This window comes from Schistocerca cancellata, chromosome 5, assembly GCF_023864275.1.
Source record: "Schistocerca cancellata isolate TAMUIC-IGC-003103 chromosome 5, iqSchCanc2.1, whole genome shotgun sequence".
Lineage (NCBI taxonomy): Eukaryota > Metazoa > Arthropoda > Insecta > Orthoptera > Acrididae > Schistocerca > Schistocerca cancellata.
The window spans coordinates 550,163,290-550,175,461 of NC_064630.1; the positions used below are offsets into that span (position 1 = coordinate 550,163,290).

Sequence of the window (12,172 nt, forward strand, 5' to 3'; positions counted from 1 at the left end):
AGTGCATATCATAAATCTAGGATGAAACAGAGATTTGCATGATTTTCCATAAGAATGATGTGCAGTATCATGCAGCATTCCACATCATTTGGATGAGAAAATTAAAGTAAGGAGAATTTGCTTTTTGTGAAAGAGGTAGAATCCAGTCCTATAAATTGTTCTACAAACATGTCTGCTTTTAGAGCATCAAAAACCAAATGAAAATTATGTATTTCAGATCATCTCACCAGGCTGACAGTTGCATCATTTTGCACAGTATTTTAACTATTGATCTAGTTGTCATAGGGTGAATGCTGTCAGCAAGAAGTTCAAGCATGTTAACCATCTATACTACACCCACAGGTGTAATCTAGATCAGAGCCCTGTGTAGTTCGACCTCTGCAGTACTCAGAGCATCTAGTGTCATGCCTCTCCTTTGGTGTTCAGACACAATAACAGTTGTGACTGATGCCCATACTGTTATAACTAAGCAGTGTCAGGTTGAACTAGTAACACCACCAAGTGCTTTCTACCATCCAGGTGAGCTTCAAGCATGTTTGTGCTGACATTTGATAGGCAAGTTGTGGTCAACAGTTCAGTGACGTAATGATAGAAATCCGTTACATAATCATAGAAAGGTACACTCACAAGTTTGTTGCAGTCTGCTTTGTTACCAAATTGCCGATGATTTACTTTCTTCTATGATGTGCTGCATTGCCAGATTTCCTCCTCTCCCCACCCGATGGTCCAAGATGGTGGAACTGTGGAACTAGCCCACTTGGGCCAAGTTCAAAATGGAGGGAAATTCGAAAGCCCACTTGTGTTACTGGGAAATTCAAATAGCATATGTCATAGGTATATCACAAATATTTAATATATTTGACACATACCTGTACACATAATTCATCCATATTTCTAGCGAATATCAGCTTGCATCTTCCTCTTAATTCTGAAGAAAATTGTAATTCTGCCAGTAACTGACTCTTGTTTCTAAAAAAGTACTGTCACTGGCAACTGCCTGATTCACCACTGTTTCACACCATGCAGCTCGAGAGATAATCTAAAATGTATCTGTCATATTGAGCCATGTAGCATGATCTTTCATCATTAAACACACTGACAAAATTATTGGCTCGCTTCAGTGCTCATTCCCACAATATGGTTGATACATTGAACAATGCAAATAAAAGACGGAGGGCACTTCATATTTTCAAATCCTTCAAATTCAGCTACTTACAGGAAAGAAGTACCAATAGGTCATTTTAAGACATTTCTACGGGTTAATCCCACTTGCCTCTAGCAGTAGTGGGGGTATGTTACCGCCACAGCATTTTTATGCAAGTAATGAGTTGAATTATGTATAATTCAGTTATGGTTGAAACAGCTCCAGGCACTCCTGTTTTATGCTTTTGTAACGTCTTTTCGCATCAAACCCTCGGCCACAGTTGTGCAAGGGCTGTCTTACTATAACTAATTTTTTTTACGTATTAAGTGAAATGTCTGCCAGTTTTGGTAGAATTTCATTCAGTTATTACAGAGATATGCTAATATGTTATTGTATTTGCAAGTGCCATCCCCCCCCCTCCCACACACACACACACACACTTGCTCCCAACTAAGGGGGTGAAATGCCATTGTAACAATCATGAAGACGTCTGAAAAACTATGGATTTGATGCTAATATTGGTCGTTATCAAATATTTTTGCAAGTCACTTCTTCTTTCCCTACCTTCAGCTAACATTTTTATACAAACAAGTATACAGATAATTAGTCATGTATAGACTAAATTTGATTGGAAGCACTCCAGACATTCCTGAGTTAAGCTTCTATGTTATCCCCTTTCTCCCCCACCCACATGGGTGGTAGGTGGTTTTCGCCCCTACAGAAACCTTAACAGCGGTACTTTTTAAAAAATAATGTAATCAAACATCAAATGAAACCAAGGTTAATTCATATTGCAAAACTTTATTGAGCCATGGAAGTAGTTTGTGATGTATTGCTGTCAGTGAGATGTAAAAGTAAAGTTACGCAAATAAAAATAGGAAAAAGAAAAAATGAAAAGAATCGATAATGTGAAGTGCTATCGCTGTTTCCTATCTTTTGTGTATTGGTAACATTCATTGAACTTGCTTTAACATGGATCAACAGGCTACGTAAATTATTGAAAGGGGTCTCATATTCCACGTAGGGCTGTGAATGATTTTATTTTAGCTATTGCAATTTCAAAATTTATGCCATTATCGAGCACATATAAATGTATTGTGAAGACATAAAAACATGTTAGGGTGACAACAATAATCTGAAAAGTAACCTCAAGAATGTGCTAATATGCACTGCTGACAAATTACTAGTGCAATGTAACTGTACAGATATAAGCTATGAATAATGGTGACCTTGTTGTGTTATGTCCCTATTGACAACCACTTAACATGTAAGATTAAAATTCTAACCCTGTTAACACACAATACATACATAACATTATAATGCTACAAGTTCAAAATGTGTTTGAGCATGAAGGATGTTGTGGCAAATGACAAAAAGCATACTTTCAATGGAAGTGACAGATGTGACCACTGACTTGGTAAATATAACTAAATAAACGTAACTGCTTCAACTCATGCTGTTTCTTGTGCAGTTTGAAACATAAATGTAACTATACAAAGTAAACTAACAGAATGGTAGTGAAGATAATAATGAGAGTCTTATGCACCTCACAGATTTACTATTCAGCAATATCAGCAAGACATAAGTAACATAATGGGGAGATGACAACAGTCTGAACACAATGAGCTAGGTGACACAGTGGTTAGCACACTGGACATGCATTCAAAAGAATGACAATTCAAATCCGCATGTGACCATTCAGATTGAGGTTTCCAATGATTTCCCTAAATTGCTTCAGGCAAATGCCGGGATGGATCCTTTGAAAGGGCACAGCCAATTTCGGTCCCTGTCATTGAAACAATCTGAACTTGTGTTCCATCTCTAATGACCTCGGTGTCAAGGGGATGTTAAATTCTAATCTTCCTTCTTTCACCAGTCCTAATAGAAAACAGTATGCATCATGGCATGGCACCAATTACTACTAAACATATGAGAGAGTCAGAACTTTTTTGATCTTATTGTTCAGTGTGTTGTCATCTTCCAGATACATTTTATTCCTGATAAATTTCAGTGTGTGTAGGTGCTTGATAATGGCAGTAACATAAAAATTGCAATAGCAAAAATAAAGACAGCTAAATGAGGAATATGTTGTCCTTTCAGTAGCTCACTGACCTGTGCTAATGATGTACTTTGGCAGTCAGTTGATTAGAAAATCCTGGTTCATTCAGTTAAGAGCTGATCAACAGCTACTCCTCTGTTGCAATAAGTTCTGTGCATACTTCAGCAGACACTGTTGGGCATGGCTGTAGAACAGTGTGTGTTACTGGATTTTGATAATTTTAGAAGCAATGGCTGTAGAACTACAGCAGTTGTAATAAACCATCTCAATACGTTTATTTAACGTTAATATTGCTAGCACTTAGGTTAATAGACCATCATAAACAACAGCGATGTGGGTGTCCAGGAAACATTTAATGGTACTGACTGATATAATTTGGTATTACCTCGATGCCAACATAGCTGGTGCCCTAACTGTTGACTGATGATGGTCTACTACAAAGTCGACTGTTTCTTTATTTTTCTTTTTACTATTTTGGATTTAGGCATTGTTGGCTGGATAGTGAACATAAAATCTGAATGGTAAAATATCCAAAATGCTTATAAAGTTAATCATTAACAATAATATGAAACAACTATTGGTGGTAAAACACCGCACAGTAATTGTATTAAGTTTGTTTTTGAATGAAATATGTTGTTAATCATTCTGTGGTTGTGGCCAGTGATACTCCAGAACATTTGTGTAGCTTAGCCTGTTTGGGCTCCAATTCACAATGACACTTGTTTCCAGACTCCAAAATGAACACAGGCCTAAACCATCATCTGCTTGGCTCTTCCATCCACCTGATCTACGTTGTTAAGGTAAATCTTTTTTGCTCATTGCAGCAGAAGCACCATGATATCAAAGTTTGCATTTTGTATATACTGGAAATCCTGTAGAAACACGGTTCATTGAAGAGGGGCTGTGTAGAATATGTATTCCATGTTTCTACAAGTGTTGCAGTGCTGTTGAATTTTGGACTGCATTCCCTATCTGGTAAAGAAAACAATGAGATAGTGGTATTTCATCCCCAAACACTATTAAAAAGATCATTGTCGATTCCACGTCAAATGTCATTGGGTTATTAGATGAAGAGAAAGTAGTCAAACAGGTAATTTTATTGACATTATTTGTGGAATCTGTCAGTATCTGAGATGTTACATTGCTTCTAATGTTACTGAAAAGACCGGTTACAAGATAAAAGTTCTTTATAATATGGAAATGTTTGTTCTTCTTGCTGATCACATAACTGATGACAAATTTATCAAATTTATTAAAAAGTACTTTTTTCTTTAATTTTTGAGGTTGTGATGTCTTCTCGCCTTTGGAGTATCTGAGCTAATATCTCGAAAACTTTGTGCCTCACTTATGATGAGCAAATGTTACATTCCAAGTGTGGTGTGGAGATAAATGAACCATATGGCATTTGTCACCTGCAGGTGAACTTCTGACTATATTTTGCAAGCAAGATAAGACAAGTGCTTACCCGAACTTGTGTAATCCACTGGAAAAAGCAAGTATTTGCTAAGAACTTCAACATACCAGTCTCATAATAACTTAAACATAGCAGTTTTTAAATGACTGATCAAATAAATTATACTTGTGCATATTCAAATATATGTATCCAGCATAGGGCAATTAAATGGTGAGACTGCATGCCTACTGTGCAGCCGCATGGGTAAAGGTTGGTATTGGAATGAAGCTCATGTTGATACTTCTGGAGTTACTAGCTGTCTGTCTGCTTAATTTTGCTTTTGAGCCTTGGTCTTAGAGTTAAAACAATTGTCAAGCCAACTCCCCCATATATTCATGTTTGTCTTGTATCATCTCGTATGATACATATATCCTTGTGAAGGATAACTGAAATATCCTACATCCGTGTATCCAGCAATGCTGGCTGTATGTTGTACTCCAGAATTTGTTTATGATTCACACTTTCACACACATGGTGCTGTGACAGCCACTGAAGGAAAAAGGTTTCTATTAACGTGTGCTTATGAACTATTTCTTCAGTATGAAGTCCAATCCATAAAGAATCAAATGAATCTGTGACTGAACAGTAGATGATTTGTGTTCAAAGAGTAGTCCATTCAACATTGAGTGATTGCTGACATTTCATATCGACAAATGTTACATAGCTACACTGTGTATGGTTTCCTTGCTGACTGTTTTAATGACTTATTTTGGCATTGCAGTCCTCAACTAAGGTAATTATTTGGGCAAATTGCTATGTTTAAGCTTTGCAGGTGGTGTTCATTTTGTCCATAGTTGTATCATGCTTGTATCCAAACACCATAATTTATTGTGTCTTCACAGATATTTGGGCCGTATGTTGTTTTTGTAGCATCTTCTTGTTAAATGTACTTTGTGTTACAACAGCATCATCATCATCATCATCATCATCATCATCATCATCCTTGTGGTTCTTCTCACATTTATTGATTCTTCCTACAACACTATAGCTATGCACAGATTAAATCCAAAAAATAAAATTCTACTGCAAATGTCCATTATTTTAATTTTGTATAGTGCAGTTTTGCTACTTCATTGCATGGAGCAGTTCTTGTCACTTCAAAGAATCCCTAATCTCAGTTAAATAGAATGTGCCAGCTTTGGTATGAGGGAATGGAGTATTGATTTATTATTATGTAGTGGCAGTTATGGTCAGTAGCTCTTGTGTTATTGCCTTTTGGTTGGATAATGCCCTCATGGGCTCAACATTTGTTTGCTGAGTACAGGCTCAACAACCCCAGGGTTCCCGAGTTGTGTTTTTCTTGAAAAATGGGCCCAGGAGATAAAAATGACAAAGCACAACCTGTATAGTGATGCCAGAAAGATATACAAGGCCAAAGATATACAAGGCATAAGTTTGCTGCTTCCTTTGCATCCATTCTTAAACAGCCAGTCCATAAAACAAATGCTACCAATGCACAAATGGAAGCTGCTATTGTCAGTACTAGTACCTGTGTTGCAGAGCCACTTATGCTGTTGCAGTTATTTTAAAGCCTGCCCCTTTCCCAGAATTTAACAAAAAGCCATGGTTGCTGATGTTGTGGCACTCCCTGTCCTTCCAAAGATTGTCTGGTCCAGTGCTACCTCTACCACTTCTACGGTTGTGACTCCGAAGCCTCCTCGGACCAAAAAGTCAAAGTCAAAAGCACAGATCATCCGCTGATGGAGATGGAAAGTACACTGTTCAACAATGTTGATGTCATCCTCTCTGACTTCTCTCTCAAATCTTCTTCAGAGGTGATGGATCTTTGTCAGGCTGGGGCAATCATCTCATACCACAATTGAGTCTCCACCCCTTTCAGGCTCTTCTCCCTGGCAGAAAGTCAGGATGATGGTGCTATCCCCATGGCAGATGGCTCCCATCCAACTTTGGAATGTAATGGGTTTAGGACACGTGTAGAGGGACTGAAACTTCCAGCACAAGATGTCCCCTGTGCTTTTGTTTGCAGGAAAAGAACTTTAAAGCGTCCGATGCTCTTGTACTGTGGGGCTGTACACTTTATCGCAAGGATGATGAGACTGAGGAAAGGGCTGAGGGAGGGTTTTCTATATTTGTCAATAAAGTGCAACAATTATCTGCTCTCCCCCTAGCTACTGACCTGCAATCGATTACAGCTGAAATACATGTTTGCTCACTACACTTACCTCTGCACTATGCAATTGATTCTGAGGCACTAACGGATTGTATAGAACAACTCTCCTGACCATATCTCCTACTGGTGAGACTTCAGTGCCCATCATGTATTGTAGGGCTCAGCCTCTACTTGTCCTCGGGGTTGGGTTTTGGAAAGCTCATGACATCTCACGAGCTGTGCATCCTCAACACAGGCACTTCCATTCATTTTTGTGCACCTACTGGGTCATTCTCAACCGTCGACTTCTCTGTCTGCTCTGAAGCCCTTCCAGACTCAGCAGGACAGCATTGACCACCTTCATTCCAGTGACGACTTCCCACTCTGCGCTCGCCTACTGGATAGAGCTCTCCCTGAAAGGATGCAACTACAGTGGATGATCAGCAGAGCCAACTGGATGCTGTTGAGCCAGCTGGCTGTGTTTGAATGCCGCACCGGCATCCAGGATTGGGTGAACCACATCACACGGGCAATCCACTTGCTGGTGACTTCTCCATCGCACTTGGAGGCCACGTGTCCCTTAGTGGAATGATGATTGCTGTTCAGTCATTTGGGTCAGGTGTGCAGCTCTGTGACAGTTTAAGAGCTTATCAATGGCAGAAAACCTTGCAACCTTCTGTTTAGCAAGGGCAAAGCCTTGATGCATCATCAAGTTCATGGCAGGCACCCATCAGTCATTCCACATGTTCTACAGAAGTATGGGAAGCCATCAGAAGGATTCCCGGTAAAGGCAATCAGTTGCCTATAACAGCACTATTGACTCAGAGGCATCTCCAAACACCACCTATAGATATCGCACAGACTATGGCAGAGCATTTTGTGCTGACTATTGCACACTGCTAGCCAGGATCCAGAATTATGCTATTCCTGTGCCACCATGGAAATGGGTGAATTGGACTTTAGGTCTAACAATTTGGAGTCCTACAAGTGCCCCTTCTCCAAGTGGGAGCTGTCTGTGGCTTGCAATACTGCAGCTGATCATGACCAAATCCGATATGGCATGATGTGGAAATATTATGATGATTTAATTTGATAAGGCAGACAGACAGCTGTCCCAGCTCATGGAGGAAGGCTGTTTTGACAGCTCATGGAAGAGGGCTGTTTTGACAGCTCTTCTCAAACCAGGAAAGGGCCAAATGTGTCCCAATAGTTACTGGAGTGACACCTTAACGAGCTTTGTAGGAAAGACCTTGGAGTGAATGGTTAACTGTCATCTGTAATAGAGGTTGGCAACGAGGCAGCTCCTAAATTGCTCTGTATGGGTTAAAGAGATTTGTCGACCACTTGATCTTAGTAGAAGTGGCTATCCAGCAGGCTTTCCTACGTAAACAGCATTGCATAGGTATATTTTTTAAAATTAGTGAAGCATTCGATACTATTTGGAGACACCGTATTTTAGGGCAGTTCCACTAGTGGGGCTTCCGTGGCCAGCTCCCCATCTTTATTCAGTTCTTCTTATCAAAGTGCTTTTTTTGGTATTGAGTTGGTAATGTGCTGTCGAATAGTTTCAAGCAGGAGAATGGTGTTCTTCAGGGCAGTGTTTTAAGTGTTACCATCTTTTCTTTGCCATATCCATAAAAAGTATCATGTTTATCGTGAGGGGTCCCATGCAATACACCTTATTTGTGGAAGGTTTTCCAGTGTGCTGCCCCTCATCCAGTATTGCGACAGCAACCTGTCAGTTGCAACTTGGAAGCTGGAGGGATGGTCTGCAAAGACTGGTTTTATGCTTTCTGCAGAGAAGTGTGTGTATGTGTTCAGTTTAATTGTTCTCATTGTAGTTTTAATTTATCTGAATTGTGTGTGTATGGAACAACATTCTCTCTTTTAAAGACTCTGTGCAGGTTTTTGGGGCTTCATTTTGACTCCAAACTGTCATGGTTACCAGACCTGAAGGCAAGGGCCCAGGAGGCACTGAACATTGTGTCTTTCTGCTCAAGTTTTATAGGGCCTTTGTTTGATCGTGGTTGGACTGTGGGTGCAGAGTTTTCTGGTCAACAATGCTTTCGTACCTGAAAATTGTTGGTACTGTTCACTGTGAGGGGATCTGGGTGGCCACGGCACTTAAAAGACCAGCCACATACCCAGTGTTTGTGCTGAGGCAAAGGTGTGTCAGCTCCTCGCTGCTCCCACTTCTCCAGCACACCACACCAATGCTCATCCAGCTATGGAACGCCTCTTTATGAATCATCTGTGGCCAACGAGGCCATTTGGGGTCCATTTGAAGTGTGTGCTGGAGACCTTTGGTATGGATCACATACAGGCTCAAATCCGGGGTTTTAGCCAACTGCAACCCTGGTTACTGCAGGGCCCAGAGTAATTTTAGATTTACTGCGGTACAGGAGAGATTGCATTCCTGTTCCTGTTTTTAATGTAATATTTTCCAACATTTTAAACCAGTGCCATAACTATGTAACTGTCTCCATGGATAGGTCTAAACAGTGGGACTCAGTTGCTTGCTCTGTTGTTTTACCAAATTGTGTCCTGAAGATTGTTACCTCCAGAGTTCAGTATATTTGATCCGAGCTATCTGCAATGGCACTGGAGCAGATAGATGTGCCATGCCTGCTAAATTATTCATCCATTCTAATTCTGTGAGTGCCCTTCAGTCTCTGCAACACTTGTATCCAGCTCATGAAGTAGACTAGGATATCGAGGATGTCCTGCTTCTGCTACAGTGGCTGGGGAAAGTGGTGTCCTTATGCTGGGTGCCAGGGCAAATGGATTTTACCAGGAATGAAAAGGCAAATGTAGATGCCAGAGAGATGTGTTGTGATCCTTCATTAGCTCAGTGTGCTAGCCTGCTGCACACACTCATCTCACTGTTGAGATACAGAGTCATACTTTGATGGGAAGATGAGTGGCTGGAAGTGACAGACAGTAAACTCCAGCTAGTAAAGCCCACAACGCAGTGCTGGCATATTTCCTTCCAGCTGCACAGATGGGACGAAGTTCTTATTACTTGTCTTCCCACAGGCCACAGCCCTATGAACCATGGCTTCTTGCTCTGGTGAGAGAACCCATCAGTGTGTGCCATGTTTTATTAAGTTGTGTTTCATTTTCTGACCAGAGGTTGGCAGCAGATTTGCTGAAAGATCCACCCTATTTTTAAGTATGTTCGAACAACTGTGGTGAGAGTTTTATGGTTTTTTGATCTGTCTGTCTCGTGTCCTAAAATTTTAGGGGGATGTTCTTAATGTGTTAACAGGATAAAACATCTTTTTCTGTAAGTGGTCAGCCAGTCAAATTTCCCTGTGCCTTTCTTGTAGGCATTCTGTGTGTTTTTTTTTTAAAATCCCAGGTATAGCACCTTTCACCCTTCTCTGTTATCTTCAGATGTGTGAGATAGCGTGATTGTGTGTACCAATGTGAGTTAAGTGGGAGTGAATGAGTGTCATTTTATAGATTTCTTCCTCACTGTGTGAAAACAATTTTGGTCATTTTATCCACATCTGTTTCCTTTAATAGACGTAAGGGTGCTGATAACCTCACCATTGAGAGCCTGTAAGCGACACACACACACACACACACACACACACTTGTTGGATAATGTCACTAAATGGTTAACCTGTTTTTTGCTTCCTACAATTTTGAAGGTGTGTAAAGAAGGTGGTGAAACCAGTATTAATGATGTAATACCAATGCAAACAGAATTTCCAATGCGTTTTTACTTTACCCTGATATGTTCATTGTGGCACTCTATGGTAAAAAGGATGGTGGATTGCTGATTTTCAGAGAAAATAAATGTATACTAATGGTTTTGCTTGCCCCCACAGGTAAATGCGAAAGCTCCATTAATCTGTACTCATGTTGCAGAAGGGCATTCACGTGCCGTACTCTCTGTATATGCTACTGATGACTTGCTGTTCAGTGCCTCCAAAGGTAATTTCTGTGTGTTTATACTTAACAATCACCAACATGTGCACAAATCTATTAATAAGTAATAACAATAAAAAGGCTTACTTTTTTTAATCAAATTTTGTGAATAAGGAGAGGATGCAACACTGAGGAGCAAAATAAATCGCTCCTTTCTTCATATTAACCAGAACTGATCTAGCACACAATCATTAAATTACAAATTACATAACTGTATTTTGACTACATTCATGGCATTTCTGTTGGCCAGTGATTTTTATCATGTGACCCAGTATTAGTAGATAATGAGTGAACTTGACAGAAACTTGTCTATTTCCCCCCTTATTTTGTACTTGGGGCTTTCTATTCATTTATACATTCTTCCTTTACTGGAGATGCTTAATAATAGTGTTCCATTCACCATTTTCTTGTTGTACTCTTTTTTCTGTTGCTGGATTAACTGCAGATGAAAGTACACTTTGTTATGAAAGTGTGTTAACATTTGTTTGAAAGATGAAACAAAAAATCTTTCTCCTTGTATGTTCCACAAAAGGGATATAGTCCTGCATTTCCACCCTTTAAAATATTGTTTATTTATAACTTGTTATATTTATTCAAATTCTAATTTGTGTAATTTTTTTCCTTCAAAATGATCAAGAGCACAATCACTTCTTTTCCAGATCGCACAGTAAAAATCTGGGATTTACAAACTGGTGTTGAAAGACAGTCACTTCGTGGTCATCCAAACAATGTTGTTTCAGTAAAGTATCATGAAGAGTCCCGCCTGGTGTATAGCGTATCCTCAGCCTATGTGAAAGTCTGGGACCTCAGAGACAGAGGAGCTAAATGTATTAAAACTTTATGGTAAGTTATGTTTCAGCCTAAGCTAATGTCACAGGTTTATTCATAGGCAATTTGTATAATTAAAGAATAGTGAGATGTATTATAAATATCCTTTAAATAAGAAATTTGTGAAAAATAAAATTCATATCTCATATTCAGAGACAAGGGAAATGCGCAGGAGAGGAGCCATTTTATATTACATAGACAATGAAGTACCTCATACTTTGGTGCTAATATTGGACGTTACTCGCTTCTGTTTGTTCAAAAAATTGTTTTAAACAAAGACAAAAAAATCATATTAGCATCCAAAACAACTAACAGTTCACTGAAATGCATATCAAAGTACCAATTTTCTGAAAAGACAAACTTTAGGGTGAAAATGTTCACTAGTATTTGGTGTGTGTTGAATGTTTTGACCATTTCCCACTGAGGCAGTTAAGTTTCATTGTGAAGGTAACGTGTAAAAAGGCTATGTTCACAAGAAATATGGTCCCACACCCTTGAGCAATATTCTGATATGGAATGTACAAATGTCATGTGTTCAGTCTCCTTTGTAGACTGATTGCGTTTTCCCAGTATCCTGCCAGTAAAATGAAGTCTAAATTGTTTTTGATGGTGTTGAGCCACAATTGTGCAGTACTTTTTTAA

The 12,172-nt window shown here is 39.4% G+C and overlaps 1 protein-coding gene across 5 annotated transcripts in view; it reads left to right on the forward strand.

Annotated features, from left to right (window-relative positions):
• The window catches only part of LOC126188882 (kinesin-like protein KIF21A), a 486,465-nt gene that overhangs the window by 407,044 nt on the left and 67,249 nt on the right, over window positions 1–12,172 (forward strand). For 4 of the 5 annotated variants that reach the window (XM_049930549.1, XM_049930552.1, XM_049930550.1 and 1 more), the window contains 2 exons: window positions 10,603–10,708; window positions 11,362–11,545. In XM_049930549.1, the coding sequence (XP_049786506.1) occupies window positions 10,603–10,708; window positions 11,362–11,545 (290 nt within the window). Of the gene's footprint in view, window positions 1–10,602; window positions 10,709–11,361; window positions 11,546–12,172 lie in introns of those variants that run through there. The other variant, XR_007537870.1, reaches the window with a different exon arrangement.